The 23,518-nt window shown below is 37.1% G+C and overlaps 4 protein-coding genes across 8 annotated transcripts; 1 reads left to right on the forward strand and 3 right to left on the reverse strand.

Annotated features, from left to right (window-relative positions):
• Positions 1-3: 3 nt before the first annotated feature.
• Positions 4-9,094, reverse strand: C1GalTA (Glycoprotein-N-acetylgalactosamine 3-beta-galactosyltransferase 1). Of its 2 annotated transcripts, none has more exons than XM_017157805.3 (4): positions 8,868-9,094; positions 2,600-2,794; positions 1,213-2,105; positions 4-700 (listed from the first exon to the last, which is right to left on the reverse strand). In XM_017157805.3, the coding sequence occupies exons 2-4, from the start codon at positions 2,640-2,642 to the stop codon at positions 467-469; spliced, it is 1,170 nt and encodes a 389-aa protein (XP_017013294.1). In that variant the 5' UTR covers positions 2,643-2,794; positions 8,868-9,094; the 3' UTR covers positions 4-466. The 2 variants fall into 2 exon arrangements, with proteins under 2 accessions (XP_017013294.1, XP_070075827.1); XM_070219726.1 differs by lacking the exon at positions 8,868-9,094 and adding an exon at positions 3,778-3,914.
• Positions 9,095-11,561: 2,467 nt separating this feature from the next.
• Positions 11,562-18,150, reverse strand: LOC108068320 (uncharacterized). 4 transcript variants are annotated; one of them, XM_017157808.3, is made up of 2 exons: positions 17,750-18,150; positions 11,562-14,023 (listed from the first exon to the last, which is right to left on the reverse strand). In XM_017157808.3, the coding sequence occupies exons 1-2, from the start codon at positions 17,847-17,849 to the stop codon at positions 12,447-12,449; spliced, it is 1,677 nt and encodes a 558-aa protein (XP_017013297.2). In that variant the 5' UTR covers positions 17,850-18,150; the 3' UTR covers positions 11,562-12,446. The 4 variants fall into 4 exon arrangements, with proteins under 4 accessions (XP_017013297.2, XP_017013299.2, XP_070075593.1 ...); XM_017157810.3 differs by lacking the exon at positions 17,750-18,150 and adding an exon at positions 14,112-14,253; XM_070219492.1 differs by lacking the exon at positions 17,750-18,150 and adding an exon at positions 16,533-16,560 and having other exon boundaries at positions 11,563-14,023.
• A 490-nt stretch (positions 18,151-18,640) lies between these two features.
• Positions 18,641-21,089, reverse strand: LOC108068279 (uncharacterized). The gene is made up of 2 exons (XM_070211459.1): positions 20,678-21,089; positions 18,641-20,621 (listed from the first exon to the last, which is right to left on the reverse strand). Exons 1-2 carry the CDS (start codon positions 21,079-21,081, stop codon positions 18,968-18,970), a joined length of 2,058 nt encoding a protein of 685 aa, XP_070067560.1. The 5' UTR covers positions 21,082-21,089; the 3' UTR covers positions 18,641-18,967.
• Positions 21,090-21,217: 128 nt separating this feature from the next.
• LOC108068271 (uncharacterized) lies at positions 21,218-23,486 on the forward strand. The gene is made up of 3 exons (XM_017157736.3): positions 21,218-21,641; positions 21,697-21,985; positions 22,056-23,486. Exons 1-3 carry the CDS (start codon positions 21,232-21,234, stop codon positions 23,304-23,306), a joined length of 1,950 nt encoding a protein of 649 aa, XP_017013225.2. The 5' UTR covers positions 21,218-21,231; the 3' UTR covers positions 23,307-23,486.
• The last annotated feature ends 32 nt before the right edge of the window (positions 23,487-23,518 follow it).

The raw sequence follows: 23,518 nt of genomic DNA on the forward strand, positions 1-23,518 counted from the left end.
ACATCCTTTGTAATACATTTGCATTTTATTCAATACAAGTAGAAGATTAAGTTCTATAATACGTAATAATCTCAATCACAAAAGAGATTAATTATATATAGCTACATATATATAGGATTTACTTAGGCGACTTATAAATATGCAAGTGGCTAACTTAGTGACGGAAAACCAGAGTAGAATAGTGAGTGCGCCCTATTAGTGATGACTTTATAATTGTACAACCTAGATTTAATTACAAACTATAGTAACATATCTAAATTATATCTAGGTTTGGTATTTGTACAAAAGGAAACGAAACCTTTCGGGGATATGGGGGAGAATTGAACTACATAATTCCAAAGGACCGACGACATACAAAATAGGCTTATGGAAATGGTAATGGCAATGCTAGCATAGCTTATGGTGATTATTTTAAATATATACAAAAGCTATCTATGTACATTAAGAGTCTATCCATCTGTGTCTATTATTGCGTCTTTGTCTCGGCGGATCTCTTGGAGACCCCATCACTCGAACTCTCCGTCGCTGGGTCCTTGATCTCGGGCATCAGTTCGCCCACGGCCAACTTATTTGGCAAAGCTTCGGGCGTGTTGATAATGCCATAGGGTCTCAAATGGTAGATCAGATAGTCCAGCACGTACATTTGATTCGGCGAGACGTAATGGAAGGATATGGCATTGTCGGAGCAGCAGTCAAGACCCTGAAATACAAAGAAATAGTTAGTAATCGGAGTAGTTGGGTAATTAAAATTATACACCCAAAAAAAAAAATCGAAAGTGGTAACTTTCTAAGCGTTGCATTAAAAATATACTAGATTAGTAATTAATGTGATTTTTTTTAGATTTTTATGTCAATCCGTTCTGGGTCGAATTTGCTACTGACTGTTTTTTAGGGGTCGAACTTTATAATAGTTTAGATGTAGTATACAAAAGTGGTATTGACCTAATACTAAATAATACAAATTCTATACTCAGTAGTATTAATTTCATATGAAATATTGTAAACCTAATATTTTGTAGTTTCATTTCTATACCGAAAGTTTCAATTTAATACTTTTGAAGGTATTAATTTAATACTCATCTTATTGATGCAAATTTGAAGTGTAGAATTCATGTAACAATAGTTTCGTTTCTATGTCTATTTTTTTTGGGGTAGGTAATAATTACAATAATATTTTGAAATCTTAAAATTAAATTTCCCTTGTGTTCTCACCTCATCGGTCTTGTAGAAGATGTACTGCCAGTACCAGAACTTCTTGTCCGTGTGCGATGGAATCAGATGATGTTCCGGGACGAATGGAAAGAATCGCCCGCGACCGTTTGAATCTCGGGAATCCCCGGCGAGAACCTTGACATTCTGCAGGCACTTGCCAATCTCCACGTCCTCGGCACCCGTGTTATCCGCCTTGCAGAGCTTGGGATTCGGCAGGGCCTCGACCACAAACCGACGCACTGCCTCCCGGCTGAGAACGTAGCCGGCACCGCCGGACATGTAGCCCTGTTTCACATACGGCTTGAACTTGCAACCGAAATAGACGGGCGTTTCCGGATTGTACGGGTAGAGCATGTAGCGCATGTTCTCCACTATCGTGTAGGTGTCGTCGTCGGCCTTCAGGAACCAGTCGGCGTCGTTGATGTGATGCTCGTAGATATACTTGTAGGCCTCCTTCGTCTTGCCCCACAGATTGTTGCGACCCTCGCCCACCGGCAAGGCCACCGAGTCCAGCTCGGCGTCCTTTTCGGAGCTCATGAAGATCAGCTTGTTGCACCGCTTGCCCCAGGTGCGCTTCACGTGGCGCGCCTTCTTCTGGTGGTTGCTCGGATTGGTCATGATCCAGCAGAGCACCCGCACCTCGCTGTACAGTCGCTCGGCAATGGTCGAGTTCTCGTGCACGTGCTCGTGCCCGCCCACATCCTGTTCCGGCCCCGACATCTCCATCATGTCGTGGCTGTGATGGGCGTCGTTCACATCGCCGTGTCGGTGGCCATCGTAGGGCATGAACTCACTCCGCTCCGGCGTCGAGGAGTAGACGAACAGCTCCGCCAGGCAGAAGCCCACGATCAGGCCCACAATCAAAGACACGAACGATCGCTTGTTCGAGCGGCCTGCGGATAATGAAGGTCATTATTATATGCAGAAAAATATTTGAACTGTATTTAAAAATTCAGTAATTTTTTATTTCCGGTTAAATTAGGATAGGATAGGATAATATTTCTGGATGTCTAGAAATTAGATTTTTAAAATTACCGAAATCGAAATTTCTTCAAGCTCTAATATAATTATCAATTGTGGGATTTAAAAAACCTACAAACAAAGAAATACAAATACTAAAATATTTGTAGGAAAGGATAATATTTATGGATGACTAGAAATTAGAGCTTGAAAATTATCGATATTTCCGATATCCTGACCAATATTGATTCGATAATATCGATGTTTTAAAAAGAAATCACAAATTAAATATCGAGAACTAGCAAACGGTCGATATTTGTTCAAGCTCTAGTAGAAATAACCATTAAGCTTTGAGAAAAACTATGTAGGATTTTTAAAAAATTTATTTTAACTGAATATTAAAAATAAAAATACAACTTCTACTCACCTTCATTAAGTATGGACCTTCCTAGCAGACTGTTGGCAGTCATTTGGCTTTAGTTTTCAGTTTTCTGGTTTGAAGATGGAAGGAACTCAGGAACTTCAGACTGAGTGTTGGCAAAAAGCCGTTTTTAAGGACTGGCAGCTTCTTTGGTTGCGTTTCTTCAGCTGGGAAATCCGCATCGGCTTCTCCTTACATTTTCTGCAATGGCAAAGATAAAATTTGAGCTTTTAGCCACGTGTGTATATAGAATATCGCGGTTTCGTCGGCGTTTTTCGGTGCGCATCTGCACGCGGTCATTAGTGTCAACTATCTGAACATGGAGCTGGTTGGTTCTGCTCGGATTGGCTCGCCTGCGCTCGGTTTGGTCGAACTGTGCTAATCTCATGCAAAACGTGACAATTGCCTCCGCTCGTAGTTGCATTCTGCAACAGCCGCCAAGAGTCGTTGCTGATAAATATTTATTTCAGAAAGCATTTAAATTTTTTTTATTATTTACTCTTTTTGAATTTTGCACGTGGCTTTGTGTGTTTACGAGATAACTGCAAAACGTTGGCTTTTCGGCATCCGTAAACATGGCTAAATTGGCAGAGTTTTGCTATTTTCGAGTTTGTGTCATACAAATAGCGGAATACCTTTAGATATGGGATCCTAAGAATTTTTTCATATTTATTTTGCAAATAGAAAAGCAATTACACTTTTGACACTGTAATAAAGATAATTTATTTTCGACATGGGTTGGCTTTAGTTTCACACATTTGTTTAGTTAGGAAAGAGCTTAACGAGTAGAGAACCAATATTATAGATCTTTTTTGGCTGGTGTCGTTGAACTCAGCACTCATTTAGTATTGGTTGCATAATTAATGTTAATTAATAAACTATCTTTCAACTAGAAATCGATTATTGAGTGATTTAGAAATTAACGCTAATTAAACTGAAAAACTTTTAAGCACTCATTTTATATATTGTTTTCACTTTCATGTGCTCTATTTACTTTTATTAAAAGAATGATTTCACTTAATGACTGAAATAAACTTTATTTTAGTTGTATCAGGTTCGTTTGATTGATCAACTCTATAACGTCACACTTGTTAGATCAATTAAATCTTTGATTTGAGCATGAAGATCTCTTTGTTTGTTTTCGGCGCAGTCATTGTTTAGCAAATCTTTTGTTTAGCACTTACTAAATAATTTTGTTTGCATGAATAAAACAGTACTATTGGTAATAATAAACAGCTGCGACAACAGAGTGTGGCTAAAAACAAATCAAAACCGTCTGCAGCTCTGAACCCGAACGAGTCGACACTCCGTGAATAAATGCAGCCAGAAAACTGAAAAGCAGAGTTTTTTAAGCAATTTACAATTGCATTTTCCGCCAGTTCTCGGTTTTGTTCTCTCTTGTTTTTGTTTCGCTGCAGTTTTGAGTTATCAGTAAGAGTAAAGAAAAACCAAAACAAGGGACCTTGTAAGTGCATGTATGCATATAATAACATGGGCATTTTGATAATTGATTTTTTGGTGAATCACATGGTTTTTGTCCAATATCATGGACGTAGCTTATCATTCAGCCACTACTTAGCGCTATCAGACACAAAAACCACTACTCCTTATCGCCAAACTTTCCTTCGTTGGTTTTTAATAACATTTGTGGGTCAGTTTTCGTCATCGCGATAGGAATTCGTACTATTGATCTATTAGCTAAATTGCTTTCGAGGAATTGCCCTTATCAATAGAAACATACTTCAAGTTTTCCATGGCCCGAATGATATAGTTATCTTAAGCTTGTTGAGGTTTTTTTTTTCTATCTATAGCATTGTTAAGATCAGAGACTAAATATTACAAGGGTTCTTAATTGTTTTAAGAAAACAAAAGGTAGAATCCATGTATACAACTTATCTGAAGAATTGCCAATTCTTTTCGTTTCCGTGTCTTTTATTTCCTTGTACTCTCCCATTATTTCCAGAGCTCACTGTACGTTCGGATGGCTTAAACATTGTAGACGTAATTTCTGTTTGATCAGCCGGTTGCTTTTTAGAACTCGATATTTCAATTCGACTTTATTCCTCATTTTAAATTCAGTCATCAAAGTGTGAAGTGTGATAAAAAAATGATATCATCTAAGTTTCAACTGCCTTTCGCCACAGCCAAAGGTCCGTAGAGCTTAAATATTGTATTCACGAATTAATTGAAATATTCTACGCATTTCAGTGCCATCAAGTCAATTGATTTTGACCATTCTCCTGGGTTTACTGGTGTTTTTCGGCCTGGCTAAACTCGTGTCCATTCCGCTGCGCATCGATGACTTCGACAGCTTCAGATTGAATCCCACTCAGGAGGCGCAATTAGCAGTCAAGGATTTGGAAAATCTGAGATAAACCCCTGAACCCAGCAATCAGCAATTGCAAATTGTTGTTGTTTTGTGGGAATGCAATTCCAGCATGTGTGGGTGGGCGGGTAGAGACCTCAATGTTTGCCCGAGTTGCCTGGCGAAATTGCAATTGTAATTGCAAATTAATTAAATTTAGGCATGAACAACATGTCAGATCTCCAGTGCCGTTCCAATTCAATGTACAATTGTACAATTAAACGCAATTTTACAGCATGTTTGCTTATCACTCACTGTAGACGACTGAGCAGATTCAACTGCATTCTGGATGCTTGATTTGCGTTGAAGCAAACAAAAATTCACGATTCATGGCAAATATTTTATCTACAAATTTTCTAATATTAGACCCAGTGCCAACCTAAAAACAACTATTCTTCCATGCACTGCAGCTGCCAATTGAAAAATTAGTAGTTGTATAAAAAAGAAAATTATATAATCACATGTAGTTCAGTAACACGAATGCGAACGTGTCTATAATTCATCCCGTCTAGCAATCTATTTTAGTGTTCCACTTGATATCTATGGTGATTAGGTTTATTCATACAATTACGCTGCCGTGTCGTTATCATTGAAAATTTAAATTTAGTTTAATGGTGTATTCAGATAACGAAATAGATAATATAAGTTTATGACTACAGAAGGAAACCAAATAAAAGCTACCTTGAAGAGATAATGGAAAGACAAATTTTGTCGGATTGTAAAATTTATAAGCGTCATCAAATTATAGTGCTCGCGACATAAAGTGTATTATCTAGCATAACATGAGATAGATATAAAATAAGTTAGCACCATGTTAAGATAGCTTAAAAGACAACAGATGAAAACAAAAATAAATTTCCATTACCTACAAATTAAAAATACTGATGAATAAATAAATTGTCACATATAACTAATTACATATTTAGTATCTAGAAATCAAACAAAATTTAAATAAAGTATTTATTGTTTTATAGTGACAGCAATTTCGTTTTCAGTTACGCGTAATGGAGCATCTGTTAGTCAAAATTCCGTTAAAATTAATTTATTATTATGTCATTCACTTAATAGTGAATTTGCCCTATACTCAAACTGGCGTGACTGTCTATTCATCGCGTTCCGAAAAAAAGAGCAAAAGACCAAACCAGAACCAGAAACCAGACCAATTGTAAAATTGTTTTGTTAGGCCGCTGTTCATCTGCGGTCAATAAAATCAGCCACGCTCTGCGATCCCGCAAATATTTCAATTCAGTGGATGTTTTTTATTTTTGGAGCCAGTACTCTGTGGCTCTCGCTTTATTTTAATTCACTTTCAGTAACTTCCCTTTCAGATAAACTACTCGTACAATAGATGGCTGCTGTGCTTATCAACGTGGAACTGGACTGAGGGAATTGTTATCAAGCACAAAGAAGAAATATGGCTTGGCTGGCATCCGTTCATTCACTAGCTATGGCCACATATGTATTTATAAAAATATGTTTTTATTTTTTTTTATATCAAGAACGCTTGTTGATGACTAATCAATGACTAATCGTTTCAGATAAAGACGCAAGGAGTGATCTATACAACAATGTTTTTATATTAATTATTTGCATAATTTGGCAAACTTTTAAATTCAAGTTTATAGAATTCCTTTGTCAAACCTTAAAGATAACGTTTTTTTTCACCACAACATATTAAAAATATATATCGTATGATAAAAAGAATCAGTGAACCTTTGGGGTGCACATGCCTGATAAGCCTGAATTTCAATATAATGAATCAAACCAATTAACCGAATAATATCTTTAAATAATGTGAAATTTAATGTTTATTATAGTTGCTTCTACTTAATTGACAACTTATCTATAACCGTTGTCAGGCAATAATAACATTTTATTTCTGTCTCAATAAAAAAAATACAATACTGTAGACGGCGATGTAGGTTCAGAAGGAAAGTCGGAATCCGAGTTCTTAATTAAATATTGATTAAAAATCGTTGCTGATAGATAATTGATTGCTGATTGATGAATGCGGTCTAGGTCTATTCAGCTAATTCTTACGTCAAATGGCACGAGTTGAGGAACCATTGAAACATATTCTACAGTTTAGCCGCAGGGCAGCGCTTGTTTAAGGTTAATGGGTCATCCCATTCAAATACAAATTTTTGTGTTAACAATCCACCTTTAATTTGAATAAATCAAGATACACTTTTAAAGTGTAAGCTTTAACACCCACTTTTGTAATATTACTTGCCCTTGAGAAAGAAATATTTCAAAAATTATTTATCAGATTTGATAAGAGGTTCAAGTGAGCTGACAATAAATAGCCAGGCGTTGGAAAATTATCTCTCTTGACAGTTTAATTGTGTCTTTTATCAGGAAGTCCGTCTATCTTTTAAAAAATTCTTTCTTTGTGAGCATATGTAGAAAATATATAATATAAATGTTCGATTTACAAAATTTCGGAAAATAATATTAAATCAGGGAATCATCCCTGTACTATTTCAAACATAACTCATTAACGAAAGAAAACATTTGGTTTCTATCAGATTAATATATGAGATTAGTTGCAGTTCTAAAACAGGGGGTTTGCTGACAGATGGTGTTTCTAGTATAGAAGTCCGATTGAATCACCCTACCCGAAGAACAGAAGTCTGCAGCGTAAATACAAATGCCCGCTTCCCTTATCAATTGCAGTTGAATTTGAATGGCAATCACGGGGTGCAATCTGCATACGAATTATCCGAGCAACAACAGCAACAACAGGGGGCTAGGCTAATCAGAGAGGCGACAATACAAATGCACAAATGCACTCTCACGAGATGCAGAGAGAGGGAGAATTGGAACCACAAATAAATTAAAGTAAATGCACTTTGGAAGCAGGCAATTCACCCCCCGGGCGGGGGAGGGACGCATAACGGAAATGACAACTAAGAGAGCCGGAGAGCGAGAAGAGAGTAAAGTGCAGCTGCTTTTGGGAATGTCATGTCATCGCATTAAAAATACAAAGCAACAACAACAAACAGGATAAGACACCACGAATTCGAAAGCCACTTCTCGCCCATCAGGGTGTTCATTTGTACTTAACAAGTACTAAAGTAACACATGGTTTCGATAAAAGAGTAGCCTCTAGCCTCTATCACTTGAATGTGTCGACTCTCATTAGGAATACTCTTGAAATTTCACATTCCACTCAAGATAAACAAATTAAAATTAATAATATAGCTGAAAGTATTTTTAGCTCATAAATTTGTAGGATTTATTGCTTGACGTGCGAAATTTATCTTAAATCATTAAAATACTATACTATAGATCATAATTTTCTGCTTAGAAAACCATGAAACTTAATTTTATGTTATTGGTTACCCGATTTAGTTCAGTTCAGAAGCTTGAACATATTTTTTTGTTTTTGATTTTTTGTTTGATTTTAGATTGTTTTTAGAATGGTATAAAAAAATAATTCAATTTTAAAAAAACTTAATTTTGTGTTGAAACTTTTTCTAGTACTCTTGGCTACGTTAACCTATATCCTACAGCGAAGGGGCTTAGAAAGTGAGAGTGGCCGAACTGGAAGAAGCGGCGATTCTTCCTTCCACTTCCTTCTGCTCGTTTTCAGTTGCCATTCCATTCCATCCAGTTGGAAACCAATATATGTATATATTTTTGGCGTTACTCTTTAGATGTTTAAACTTGTTCGTTTTTTTTTATTTTGTTTTTACTCGCACTCTTCATCCTCTTTGGCTTTTTCATGGCACGTTGTTCTGGCACCTTTATACATATTCGTAGCGCTTTTTGTATTGACACAAAATGCAATTTGTGCTGACCAAATGGGTTTGCCTCGCAGTCACAGGTAAATTCCATTGCCACTCGCTTTTCATTTTACTTGATTTAACATCTTTAATATTTTCTGGCGCGGCGTCCGTTACTTACGAATTGATTTTTTGCACAATTGCTCACGCGTTTCTCCATCGCAGGACGCTCGCAAAAGTTTTTGTTGTTTTATTTCGATTGCTCTCACGCTTTTCACATTCACTTAATTGCTGTGTTAGACTCGAGGCACTCGAAATATTTAATTAATCTTTAATGTTATTTTCCGCCCCTTTTTCTTTTTTTTACATCCGACATAAATATAACAAGCGAACGCGTCGAGGAAACAAAAAAAACTGCCGCGAAATTTAGAATTGTCCACTTGGAATCGAGAAGAGAGAGCTATAAACCATTAAGGGAGCGCCGAAAGCCATTAAGAGAGCGTTGAGAGTGCTTTCACTCTCTCTTCGTTCTTTTCGTGGGCGGGGGGTGGTAAGGGCGTCATGACAAAATTGCCGGCTATTTCTCTTTAGAACCGGCTGCAGATTTTCTCGAGAGAGGGAGAGAGCCACAGAGCGCTGATAAAGTAGCCGATTATAACAACTACTATTATTTGATTATTTGTAAACATTATAAATACATATTATGTGTATGTGACTTTTGATTTATTATTCGCTTATCTCTCTCATTAATCGTTCTTTGCTTACTACATTTAACACAACAGCTGTTGGGAACCAAATACATATCAGGGGTTTGGTTTTAGGGGTTGCAGTTTCCAAGCTGAACGATCTCTTAAAATGGAACTCTGAGATTCTTAAGATATCTTTCTTATCCTGAAAATATACTCAAATACAATAAAGAAAGGTTTTAAGACATTAAAACCAAACCTTGAATTTAAGATTAACGTCATTTATAAAGATTGCAAATCAACCGTTATTAAGATAATCACAAAAAACATGTTTATTTATTCAATGACACATATCATGGTAACCGCAATTCCAGAAAGCTAAACCTTAGCACAGTCGAACTTCATTAAATCCAACCACACTGTTTTTTAAATTTAAAATTAAAACTGTTTTCTCAAGGTTATCAGATTAAACAAGAGAGAACGCTATAGTCGGGTGTCCCGACTATCAGATACCCGTTACTCAGCTAAAGGGAGTGCGAAAGAGATGGAGAAAAACTTTGATCCGCCGTAACTTTTTAACGAATGGTCCGATTTAAAAACTTTCTTCTACATTTCGATAGGTATTGATAAACACAATAAAACTGCATTTTTAGTTTTCCAAAATATTGAAATTTTTAAAATCGTATATAAGCGATTGTGGGCGTTATAGGGGGCGTGGCACCGTTTTGAAACAAACTTGCGCTGCGTAGGAACTCCTAGAATCTGCATGCAAAATGTCAATCTTCTAGCTTTTATAGTTTCCGAGATCTCAGCGTTCATACAGACAGACAGACAGACAGACAGACAGACAGACAGACAGACAGACAGACGGACAGACAGACGGACAGACAGACGGACAGACGGACATGGCTAGTTCGACTCGGCTAGTGATCCCGATCAAGAATATATATAGTTTATAGGGTCGGAAACGCTTCATTCTACCTGTTACATACTTTTGCACGAATCTAATATACCCTTTTACTCTACGAGTAACGGGTATAAAAATCTTCATCACAAATTCCTGGATTCCTCGATTCTTAAGAAAAAGTATGAAACAAATTTAACAGTAGGTAAGCTATTAAACAAAAAATGTCCGTGATAAAATAATAAATATGTAGTTTCTGAAAAAAGTTTACTAATAAAGGAAGTAAGTTCTCGCTAGAATATGATTTATACAAGAAGTCAACTTACAGGAATACTACTGTACTTTCTAAATGAGTAATTATTGACCTTTCCAAAGAACGTATTAATTGTTTCGATTAGACTGTAATTAAACAAGTTATAAGCGCTAACTCGTTAAGAAATGTTTTTGTTTGATTCGTTATCTACATCAACAACCGGCTTCTGTGATGCTACAGACTTAATATTTTTCATAATTTGAATCAAACCTGAATAGTTAACATGTTGATTATCTACAGACTGAATTCCAGCGTAATAAAGATAAGTTATATATTTTTAACTTCAGAATACAGTACCGGAAAGCTATTGACGACTGCTGAACTCAATAAATGTTTATTGAATGTGCTAGTTGCGTGTTTCAAATAATTGCCCGATGTCGATCATTTAAGATAAGATATAAGTGCATAAGTTCTTTTGTACACACCAGTATGACAAATTTGATAAGGAAGAATTTGCACTGTTAATTAGTCGAATATATATAGGCGTTCCATAGCGCTTAAATAGCCTGGAGTATTTTTAACAATTTACAATTTTCTAATAGTTTTTTAGGGTTATGATATAAGAATATTAAATAATAAATAAAAGGATGATGGTACAAGTTAAATTTGTTGGATACCGTAACGATCATACTCCATCAAGTTTAGATAAAAAGCTAAAAACTTCTCTATAAAAATAAAATAAATATATATAAAATTAAATAAATTAAATAAATTAAAATAAATTTAAAATTCAAAAACCTTACCTTGAAATTTTACTTACATCTTACACACTTTTTACAGAATTCTACGAAGTGTAGATCAGTCGATGTTGCCACCTTAGTTTTGTAAACGTCAGCTTCTGTTCCTCGACAGTTTTAACGATATTTCATTTTGAATCGTTAACTATTTTTTTCCAACATGCTATTTAATCCAATTTCGTTAAATACTTTGCATATTTATTTATTTATTTTGTTCATTACATTTTAGCTTACTCTAATGAAACTATGTTAATCGGATAATCCAAGGCACTTTGTTTACGCTGTTCAATTTAGCGCAATAAACCAAAAGACTAGAAAGTATACTAATTCATTTCTGATGACAATGTTATTTTCCATTCATTTATTATGCCAACTGCAGGCATACATTTCGTGTAAATATTTGAATTACTCCCGTGGCCAAATTGGGAAATAAAATAACAAGCCACACACAAAAGGGGCTAAATAAGCATTGACTGTCCGACTTGTGTGTGAATTAATCTAAAATAACTAGAATCAACAAAATTGTTTTCTGTCCTGAAATTAGAGCCAATGGAAAAAATTCTGATCATGATTGCGCCATCGGCCAAAAGGCTGTCAATGAAAGTAATGAATACCAATTTAAAAGAAAAATCAGAAATTTTGCATTACAAATGTGTCAGTAAAGAACGTCTTTTTAATTTATTTTTCCTTTTTAAATAAACGGTTTTAAGGTCAACAAAAAGATATATAAATTGAGAACTATTTATAATCTTAGTAAGTACCTACTAAAGTTATCGCTTAAAAATACCTTTATCTACAATTATTTGTACACAATATACATTTTATAAATTTTTTTTCGTATATTCCTAATTTAATCCAGTATTTGTAGACTTTGAAATGCTTGCGTCTTAGGCTACATTGATATTACAAACTACGAATATTGATAACGAATTGTTCAGACTGTTCATTCCGTGTGTGTATATAATCGATATGGGTATATGGGATATATTATGGCTACTTGAAAAGCTCTCGTTTTGGGGCCGGCCATCACGTTACCACACTCACATGCAAGTATATCACCCGGTAGTTACCTCACTATAAATATCACAATATTATATTAATATTATTGGATTTGAGAGGACTACAGGAAGGAGCAGCACAGGATCAAAACCAGCACCGTGATGGGGAATATGGCGTATATCTCACTGCGCGGATGGCAGGTGGAGATCAAGTTGGTAATATCGTCCGCTTCGTGCTCAATTCCATCCCTCGTGGGCACCTCCACCACGACGATTTCGTCCGAGAGGAAACTGATATTAAAGGTGCAGTCCGTGGTATTCAGACAGCTCTGCGATTCGCTCATGTTGGAGTACTGATACGTCGGCTTGTAGATATCGAATACGGCATGCAACTCGTTTTGCACGTGATCATTGTCACTGTAGAATATGTAGTAGTAGTAGCCATCCTCGATCACATTTTGCAAGACTTTCGCACTCTTATTTGGTGAACTGTCCATTATGAACGGATGGGAGCACTCTTCGTTGGGCTTGAAGAACTCCGTCAGCAGAATCATTCCTTCGAAACAGTCAAAGAGTCCTTTCTCAAAGCTGGACACCGAATTGGATTCATCGGTTTCCGTAAAGTTCATGGCATTACCGCCGTGGATGGGCTTTCTATCGTAGACATTCTCCCTTTTTGTCCTTTTATAGAGTTTCTCGTAGAGCTCCTGCCTCTTCTGATGTCTATGGGTTCCTCCTCCATTGTGTCGCTTTAGGCGTTGTCGATGGGTAGAACTTTCATGAGTTTCACTAGAATTCTGATCTCTATGATCTTCGTTTTGTAAGTGATTGGAACTGTGACTAGTTTCATCAGTTGTGGTTTTCAAACTGGGATCAGGATGTTGAGGAGCTGCATTCGAGGAGTGATTATGATGATGTCCCTGAGAATTTGCGCTGTGCTCATGATGATTTAAAATGTGTTCTGTATGATGTGATCCCTGCAAATCTGTGGCTACTGCGTGCAAATTGTGATCATCATGGTGGATTGTGCCCTTCTTGAGTTTCTTCCTAAACATTTTCGGCTGTGTCGAAACGTTTTCTTTCAGTGACACATTCAACTGAGGCTGCGGGGCATCCTCACTCAAGTCCTCGCCACCATGATTCTCGTGCTCCATTACAACATCCTGATTGCTCTTCTCCTCCGTGATCTCCACATTGTCTTCGAAGAACACCTGAACCTGTTCATGTCCCTTGGCATAATTGGCGCCCAGCTTGTTCTTATTGTGATCGGTCAGGCCGCAGAGATTTAGCTCCCTGTGGCCGTGGACAATCAAGATACGTGATCCATCGTAGCGGGAACAGAACTTTACATTCACTTTGGCACCTTTCAGCAGGAAGAAGCCCCAGTATTCCAGGGTATCGTCCGGCAGGGTCATGGACTTCTTCAGCCTGATGTGCTTGCGACTCGTCGCGATCTCTGGTTTATTGCGAAGTTGAAATGCGTTGAAATTCGAGTTCATTCGCAGGGTGTGTTTCGAGCAGAAGATGGACGAGATCCCAGCCCGAATCTCGATAATATCCGACTCCGCCATGGGATAGACGACATCCGCAAACACTGTCTTTCGCAGATGCAGTGGCATAATGATAAGTATGGCCGGCAGTATCACAATCATCAGGCAGAAGATCAGCACCCTCTTCACTCCGTGCATTTTGCGGGTTTCTGCGAAAAGAGGTAGAGAGAAAGATAACGATTAGTATCTCGTGATATATACATTTCTATATCTTTTTTATATGGCCTGACGGGGCACCTTCAAAGTGATATTCCGTTAAGGGCTGCATCTTGGCGGCTAAGGATTTCCCTCTTTGCTGCGAAATAATTTTTCTGCGACTACGTCTGATTCCCAGCCAGGTTTGTTGTACACTGTCTGATTGTGCGATTATCAAATTAGTCTGGGCGACTGGGACCGGCACATTTTCACGCCCCCCTCCCACCCGCCTTACACCTTTATACGGCTGGGCTGAGTATTTGTGAGAGGCGAGATTGTATCAACAATCCGACACGACTATTGATATTGGCCCCGTGTATAACTAAGCTATTCACAAGATTCAATTGGCAGGCTCAGATCGATGGCCAGCCAAGTGACAGCCGCTGTTTGATCGATTTTTAGCGACCCGCGACTCCAGATCATTCCCTCAAACGACTTGGGTTTGCGGAAAAAGATTTGCTTATCGCTGTTAACTTGGCAAAATTTAGAACAGGAGCGGGTCTTTCAAGTAGGGGTGATTAATTAACGTTTAATATTGTATTTACAATATAAAAATATTTAAAGAGGGTCAAGTTAAAACAAAAATCTAAAAATCCAAAAAAAAAATTTAAGGTTATTTTTTTTAACTGTTCTTTTTCGCTCAAATTACTCTCCGATCTCTCATGATTACGCATCGTTTTTGGTACCTTATCGGGAACCTTAGCTAATTACCTCCCGGCTATAGATGCCAACTTTGATAAGCCCTATTTTTCCTTCATGGAAATGATGTTAATACCAGTCGGTTATGATCAGAAATACATATGTGACATAAATATAGTATTTATGGCGCACACGAGTTATTTTTTTATTTGTCACGTTTTTGTCGAGTGCTTTTTGAACCCGACTGAAATGTGCTCAGAGCTAAAAACAATATCATAAACAAATTTCGCTGCTCTCTGCTTATCAACGAAACATGTTATGCACAGACTGTAGGAGAACGCTGAAGAATAACAGAAAAAACCCGCCAGATAACAGATTGAGAGATAAATAAACTAAAGTAATATTATTTACCTTTAAAAAAATAATCTTGGAAAATAAATTATAGCTAGTTTAAATTTAATGCCAGAGATAAGACCTCAATTAATGAATTTAGTAAAGTGGTTGTGCTTTGATTTGATACTCTTTCACTCTGACAAAAATAGAAATTAAATGGCTTTGTATTTACTATCTGCCCTACTTTCTGTTATCACTAATACTATCTGGAGTCGTGTTTTAATATCAATTCAGTATGGCCACCCCTAAAAGGCGCATTGGTAAGTATAATTTCTTTATTTCCATTTCTCTGTATAATTGTCGGTTTTTATTTTCCTTTGTCGGGTTTTCCCGGGTCTTTCCCATGACAAAGACACACATGTGTGGCCTCAGAAAATGGCATAGGTCGCGTATTATTGCGATTTTATTTTTGTTTACATCTTCTTTTTGCATTTTTGACAATGTTCTCTATGATTTCCGTTGCTAAGGTGTGAAAAAACCTGATATGAACACACTGAAACAAATTTTCATTCAATATTAAAATAAAATACTTTAAATTATAAAATGCTTATGTTTTTATCCGTTATATGGTTGCTTGAATCAACAACAAATATTTATTTGAATCGTTTTTGGATTAGATTTATTATGTTTTACGTGTAGTGTGGAAATCCTTGAAAATATCTTAGCCGGTTTTTTTCTGGTTTTGAAAACCATTTGCAGCCGCGACGGAAATGTGAATTTGAAATACAAAACCCGCTGCAAGCACCTGTGGAAATGTTTTCTTGTTTGTTTATTTTAGCGTGGGACTCGAATAATAATTTACACACGTAGCTTTGAATTGTGACCCTTGTGTTGTAGTTGTTGGCACTTACATGCTTCGCTCTTCTGTATCTTTCCTATATTCGCTCTATATCTTTGGGATTAGCGTCGTCTCGAAAGGTGGTGACAAGTGCAATTTTTTTGAGAATTTCACAGGCAGTTGTCGATTTTGTTGTCTTTTCATTTGTTTGGTTTTCTATTTTTTGATTAACAACTAAGTGGCTTTGGTGAGCATATATCCAAAATTAGACGGATGCATTTCGATGAATGTATTTGGGAGCCCCGAAACACATGGGCCGCTTCGGATGTTTTATTATCAAAAACAACTGATTTGTATTTTGACACACATTTTAATCAACAACTGGCTGCCCTCTCTTTTTCCCTGGCTCTCTGCCTTATCGCGACACTCTCCCGCTTTCTCTCTTTTATTTAGCACTTGTTTTTAGCTTCCGCATATCTTTGTTTGTTTTAGAGACACGTCGTGGAATATTTATAAATTAAGGGGCAATTTTAACTGTTACTCATAATATTTTCCCCCATTTGCAGTCGGTTAAATATTTTTATCAGTCATCATTATTACGAAATTTTCACCAGACGCGACCGAGGGAAAACAAAACGCTTCAATTCACTCACAAAGCAACCCAACAAATGAGACGGAAACTGCTGCAATGGAAATTTTAACCCCAAAGAAACACAGACGACGCGATAGCGCAATGCAATACTCTCTGTGCTCTTTGTTTTTAGACTGCACTGCAAAAAATTATAACAATTCAAAATAATAATTAATTTTTAAAACTCTTTATATTAAATGTATAATTATTATTGCCGTATCTGGAAAAAAAGTAAATAAGAGCATATTTTTTTATTTTTAAGCATTTTACTTAAAGTTAGATAATACATTTTTTCTCAGTGTTCGCTCTCAGAGTGTGCTCGCGACTATAGCGGAAGAGAAAAATTGTGCTCGGAAAAATCTCGTTTCGGCCAGAAAATCGTAAGAGAAACGAATTTTGTTTTGAAGTGAAGTTGGCTGCGATAAATGTGTGGGTGGAAAACCGTGCTAAATGTGTTGTTTCAGTAGGTGACGAATCGCGTAATTTTCAAAAAAAAAAAAAATTAAAAAATACGTACAAAAAGTAAATAAAGGTTTGTTTCTTCTTTTAGTCTACTTATAATCTGAGGAAAACCCCAATCTAAACTCAATAACTTTTTAATTAAATGGTGTAACCTACAACATTAGTACCAAAATATGGAGTTTTTCCAAACTAAAGAAAATTTTGTTTCTGAAAATTTCGATCTACTAATATTTTCTTATATTTATTATTATATTTATTTATTTATTTTTTGTTGTTAAATGGGGTTTTTTCTTTATATTATTTATTTTATTTATTCTTTGTGTTCTTTGTTAAATACCTTAATTTAATTAAAAATCATCTTTGAACGAAAACAGTTAAGAACGTGTATATAAAATAAAAAGGCAATCTTTAAGATATCTAATCAAGAAAACATTTATAAAATGTATGTAGGTTGATATAAGAATAAAGTAAGTATCATTGTTACTAAAATAAAATTAGTGAGAGATTGAACAGAAAGTGAAACTCATACTGACATATACTTATTTAGATAACTTTTCTTATTTTCTCTAAGAAACTATGACGTCTTATTTTACTACGCTGAATTGAATTTAAGCTCTATAATTTCAAAGTTGAATCAAAGTACAATAAAGTATTGTCTTTTTGACTTCCTATAAATCTTAATACATTTTTAGATTCCTTCCTTTCATACAGTTGAAGGACATTTCTTAAAGGACTTTATTCTTCAAGAACTATAATCCAGTGTTCCCTAACACTTACTATGCAGATCCGGCATCGAGTAGTAGAAATCCGTGTGATAATAATGCAATTGTCCCGGACTGACTGAGGTAGTCCTGTTGAACATCTTTCTGTTGGGCATCCTGGATATTTAATGTGAATTTTTATAAGGACTAAAGTTGCAGGCGGTGCAGAACCGAAGCTTGTGAATTATCGCGGCGAACTAACGGAATGAATATAATCCGAATCGTGCGAGAGTCAACTGTGGACACTGTTTGGGATAACGATGACGCTTAATCCAAACAGACGTCGGGGGTGCCTGTCCTCATCTGAACTGATACTGTTACTGATACTGATAGTCGCTGTCGGCCTATTATCATAATGAATTAGTAAACAGTGTTAATATGTAGACAAAACATAAACCCAGCCCCAGCCTTTCAATTGATAAGCGACTAATTGTGATTGTTTGCCCGACTTGGCTTTGAACCTGGCCAATTTATCTGACGATTCCAGTTACTCTTGGAAACAGTGGTATATTTAGCACCACCCGATTGATTGGATATTTAATATCTAAGGCAGCGCGCTCCCATTGGGCGAGGTAAAGTTCAGGTTGAAAATAATATAGGACATGTGCAAAAGTCCAATTTCCTGTTTGAAAAGTAATGGCGGCGACGTTTGCCAAACAAACAATGTAATATTCACTAAACCTTTTTTCGTGTTTCATGTTCCGCTGTTCCAGGTAAAACTCCATCAGGTGTTGCTACCTATCAGATACTCAAACAGCTGGGGGACATCTGTTGGCGTCATTTACAAGCAAAGATAAAACTATTTCTTACCGCACTCACCTCAATATCCCCCACTCAAGAGCTCTAGACATCAAATAAATTAAGGATTTATGACACGGTTGTATCTTATCTGCTGCAAAATATTTTATTAGCCAGGTGGAAAGTTTTGCATTAGGAGTGCAGGCTAGATGAGATTCATTGCTCTCAGGTAATTCTGTGGTGACAGATGACACAAAAGTCTGAGCAAGTGACTGCACGGGGGTCTTAAATAATACATCCTTTAACCTTATGATATTCTTACAGATGACTTTCGCTTCAATAGGACACTTTGCACATATTTTCGGAGTTTTCATTTAGTTGTTTTATGATTTGATTTGATTTATTTATTATTAGCCGAAATCTACGTCACAACATCATTATAAACCAAGTACTCAAAGATTTGGGAGATTTTGTTTTTATTGAAAACATAACACACTTAAACCGAGATAATTTCAATATCTTGGTTGATTTCGGGCTCCATATCCGGTAACTCGTATAAATTATCATCTACTTTTTTCTTGTTCGTCTTTTTAACTTTTGGATCCTTTCTCTCCGCTTTCTTTTTCGTGATCTGTTTTTCATCGGCAATATCTTTTGTCTGGGATTTACCCATTACTATTCGGTTGTGGCAAATACAAAACTTCCTGCCTCGTAATCTTCGCATGCAGTCGGAATCACTTCGATAGTTATTCAATCGATTTATGGACTCAACATTTATGTATTCCAGCTTTTGGTGCTTGTGATTGTATCGAGTGGTAGCCGAGAACCTGGGATTATTCGGGCTGGCAGTAAAATCCACTCGATAGGTGCCACTGCTACCTGATAATTTTGCATCCTTTCTTTGCAGCACCTGTTTGACTGCTTTCAGTGTGAGATTGGAGCAAAGTTCCTGCAAATTGTGATGGTTCAGGAAATTGTTGATGCTGCGAACGAGTAGCTTTCCCAGGGACAATTGTTTAACCTGCTTGGTGTTTAGCAGCTTGTAGCTATCACAGGGGCAGTACGATTCTCCTATTCCGGCATCCGAACAGGTACGATTCTCGGGCACGGGAGCAAAAAGAGTCTGACAGGTGGGACAATCCACTAGTTTGTCCACCGCCCGAGGCCAACGTTCTCCCAGTTCCAACAGGTGTTGTAAAGTGATATGAAGATCGTAGGGGGATGTCAGCCGATTTCTATTGATCCGCAGGCCCTGAACTATTTCCGGATGTAATGACCGAAACCACGGTGGCAGCCAAATGAACAAAATGGGAAGACTTTCCTCCAGGAAGTCGCTGTTATTTCCCTTTCGCAAGGGTCCCTGATCGCTGAAGAGGATCACAATTGACTGGGTGAGAACGCCCATTTTCTTTAGTTTCTTCACGTTTTCCAACAGTTCAGACTGCATTTTATCATTAGCATAAGATCGCTCGTGGTTTATACTGTTGCCAAGGAAAAGTCCAAATAATGGCCTTGGTGTTTTTGCATGTCTCCTTAGAAAGTGCTCACAATAGTCAAAAATATACTTGGTACTTAAACGTCTGTCAATGCAGTCTTGCTTTTCTTTTAGCTTGGAAAAAGGTCGAGCGTAGAAATCCATGGGATCTTCAAAAAAACCCAACTTGTCCAGATCGAACAGGGTCAAATCGGACATGCCCTCGCCATAGGCAGTAGTGTAGCCTTTCTTTTTGAAACGCTTCCATATCAACGGCATTGTCTTAATGCAACCTTTTACTCTACTTGATTTGCACTTGAGATTCATCCAAGAATGAGGATTGTAGCCTGTTATTACAGCCATTAAATTTGCCAGGCTATCATTACCCACTCTTGAGTATCCGTCCATCTGAAACCAGCCTTGATTTCTCAGTTCTTTAAATATTCCGGGCATATTGCGACGAAAGTCGACTTGGGAAATGCCATCGATACCAATCATAATAACATTCGGTCTGCGATGCCACGAAATAAGAGGGGTATAAGTCTTAAGAGGTTGTACAAGGGCAAAAGTGTCCGATTGCAGAATTTCTTCCAGTTCATTTCGGCAGGCGGCTTTCAGGCCCTCGATATTACGGGGCACCGCATAGCCATCCGAAAAAGCAATTTCCTCGTTTAACCTTATAAAAAAATCATTTATTATAAAGTTACTCATCTACTAAAACTAAATACTCACACAACAGGTGAGTCGGCAGTAAGATTTCTATTCACCCTTCTGATCTCACGATAGGTGCAATTGTATCCCACTAAGTTGGACTTCTCCTCCATAGCCCTTAGTTTCAATTGGGCAACTTTATCGTTTACATGCAATACATATTGCTGGATTTTCTCTTCGAATCGAATGCTTATCAAATTATCATCTGTCGCGCATATTTTGTATTTCTTTGTGCTCTTTTTTATATTTTTCATTTGTTGCGGGATATAGGGAATATGACATTCTGATGTCTTGATATAGTGTTCATGCCCGATTTTCACAGATTGCTGGGAATTTCGAAGAACTGGACGTCTTTTCGCAGTCATAGCCAAATGGCTCAATATAAATAAATTACTTATCAACAGCAGCGTCCTACGAGGTTCCATATCAACTCTCAACTAATTTAAATTCAGAGAATTTAGCTCCTTAAAGTAAAACGATTTTTCATGGTAAATTTGAATTTCCGTGGTGTAATACTGTATCAATTACTGTACTCTGTTCCAAATTAGAAACATTAGTTGACTTATATATTTACAATGGGACGGTTTGTTTTGACCTATTTTAAAAGACTTGTCGTGTGCTTTCTCATTGTAATTCTGATATATTTGTTGACTACTCTCACTCCAAGAGACAAAGAAAAGTTTGAAATAAGTGTTCGAAAAAATCGAGGAGAGGAGAAAAAATATTATGTAAAATCAGGAAAGTGTGAAATGCCCTATGTGGACCCATTTAACGATGAGTTTACGAGAATCAACCACCCAAAAATATTTATACCTTGCACAAACGAAAGTGATCTTATTACTGTGCACTACGATAATATATTTAATCAATATGTGCTTCATATTAATGAGGAAGTGCTTCATAAGCTGACCGAGTCGAAAAGTAATAACTTTTCTTGCTTTTACCAGAAAATTATCTACGGTCAATCGCCCGATTACTACGATAAGTATGTTTCGCTCTTAGCAAAATTGTGTTGCCATAAAAAAGGTCTTTACAAATAGAATAGGCGAGAAAACTAAACTCACTCAGGACTATTTGGTACCCTTGAATGTCGAAGGAATGTTGGTGGACTGCAGGACAGCAGACGAAAAGAGAATCCTGCAAAAAGATGCTTTTGTTTTTATACAATACCAGAAGAGTCCTCAGAATTTAAATGTTAAAGATCGAAAAGCCAGTGTCATTATGTACGGCATAGATACCGTTTCACGCACAAATATTCGTAGAATGATGCCTATGGTGTACGAGTTCCTTAAGTCACCTGGCTGGTATGAAATGATGGGTTACAATAAGGTAATTGTTAAAATAGAAAAACCGAACTACCCATAGTATAAACTATTCAATTTCTATTTATTTTTTAAAGGTGGCAGACAATTCCTTTCCCAACATATTCGCTATGCTAACTGGGCTTTCTCCGGAGTCGGCAGAAGAACAAGTTTGTAATACCGATATAGACGGATGTTTGGATAAAATACCCTTCATTTGGAAGGAGTTCAAGAATGAAGGCTATTTGACCGCCTATGCTGAAGATGAGGAAATTTCGAATACCTTTAACTATATGAAGCCGGGATTCGGCGTGAGACCCACAGATTACTATTTCCGCCCGTTTTTAACAGCCCTGGAAAACGAGACCGTCATTCAATATAACACTGGATCTCTGATGAAATACTGCCTGGGTCGTCGTCTGGCCAATAGCTATATCTTTGACTACTGCCGACAGTTTATGCAGCGATTCGTGGCCGATCGACCCATTTGGGGTATGTTTTGGTCAAATCACTTCAGTCACGACGACTTCTTCATGCTCTCAGCCATGCAGCATAAGATATTGAATGATCTGCTGAATTTCGAGAAAGACGGGGCTTTTGAGCATACGATAATGATATTCTTCTCGGATCATGGAGCTCGGTTCGGTCCTCTGATGTACATGAAGGAGTCATTTCTGGAGGAACGGCTGCCCATGATGTTTATTTACCTACCTCCCTGGTTCCGGGAGAAATATCCTCAATATGTGCAGGCTCTGTCTCAGAATCAACATCGTCTGAGCTCAAACTTCGACGTCTACAACACCCTTAAGCACATTCTAAATATTGAAGAAGTATTAGAGGATACACAGTGGGCATACGACTGCCCCGATTGTCAGTCGCTCTTTTATCCCCTTCCCGAGAATCGCAGCTGCTCGGATGCTGGCATATCGGAGCCCTACTGTACTTGCCACAACTACAAGGAAATCAAGGCGGAACCATGGACTTGGCGCTTGGCGGATCTGGTGGTGGATCGCATAAACAAGTACCTCAAGCTTAACAATATACAGGATCTGTGCAGCGATCTCACTCTGAAGGTAGTAAACTCCACCGAACAATGGATGGAGGAGATCGATGGTGATGTTGATCGACCGAAAGGAATGAGGTACTATCACACCAAGTTCCAGGTGCATCAGAATATGGCCGAGTACTTTGCCACCGTTCTTTACAATAGGGATACAGAGGAACTCAAAGTCAACGTGGAACTCATCAGCCGTATTAATATGTACGGCACTGATTCAGAATGCGTTAACAATAAGATACATAAGTTATATTGCGTATGCCTATCAAAGCTACGGACCTTAGAAAAATAATTGAAAATTAATAATTATTTCAGTCACATAAAAATTCCGGAAAAACAAAAAACTAATAAACATACAATTAAACAAACAAATAGGTTAAATAGGTTTTTACGAACTGAAGTTGTATTTGACAAAGTTATTGTAATTTTCCACCAATAATGGGAAACGGTAAACAATAATTATGAAAGTCAATGGCTATTCTTTTTATATTTATTCAACATAGC

Source organism: Drosophila takahashii, chromosome 2L (genome assembly GCF_030179915.1).
Source record: "Drosophila takahashii strain IR98-3 E-12201 chromosome 2L, DtakHiC1v2, whole genome shotgun sequence".
In the NCBI taxonomy this organism is placed as follows: domain Eukaryota; kingdom Metazoa; phylum Arthropoda; class Insecta; order Diptera; family Drosophilidae; genus Drosophila; species Drosophila takahashii.

Coding starts and splice junctions, on each gene's coding strand:
- C1GalTA (XM_017157805.3), bottom strand. CDS start 2,642: ATGACTGCCAACAGTCTGCTAGGAAGGTCCATACTTAATGAAG. Junction 2,106..2,599: donor AAGGTCCATACTTAATGAAG/GTGAGTAGAAGT, acceptor CATTATCCGCAG/GCCGCTCGAACAAGCGATCG. Junction 701..1,212: donor TCTTCTACAAGACCGATGAG/GTGAGAACACAA, acceptor TTTGTATTTCAG/GGTCTTGACTGCTGCTCCGA.
- LOC108068320 (XM_017157808.3), bottom strand. CDS start 17,849: ATGCCCAACAGAAAGATGTTCAACAGGACTACCTCAGTCAGTCCGGGA. Junction 14,024..17,749: donor CTCGATGCCGGATCTGCATA/GTAAGTGTTAGG, acceptor CTCTTTTCGCAG/AAACCCGCAAAATGCACGGA.
- LOC108068279 (XM_070211459.1), bottom strand. CDS start 21,081: ATGGAACCTCGTAGGACGCTGCTGTTGATAAGTAATTTATTTATATTG. Junction 20,622..20,677: donor ACTGCCGACTCACCTGTTGT/GTGAGTATTTAG, acceptor TTTTTTTATAAG/GTTAAACGAGGAAATTGCTT.
- LOC108068271 (XM_017157736.3), top strand. CDS start 21,232: ATGGGACGGTTTGTTTTGACCTATTTTAAAAGACTTGTCGTGTGCTTT. Junction 21,642..21,696: donor TCGCCCGATTACTACGATAA/GTATGTTTCGCT, acceptor CTTTACAAATAG/AATAGGCGAGAAAACTAAAC. Junction 21,986..22,055: donor AAATGATGGGTTACAATAAG/GTAATTGTTAAA, acceptor TATTTTTTAAAG/GTGGCAGACAATTCCTTTCC.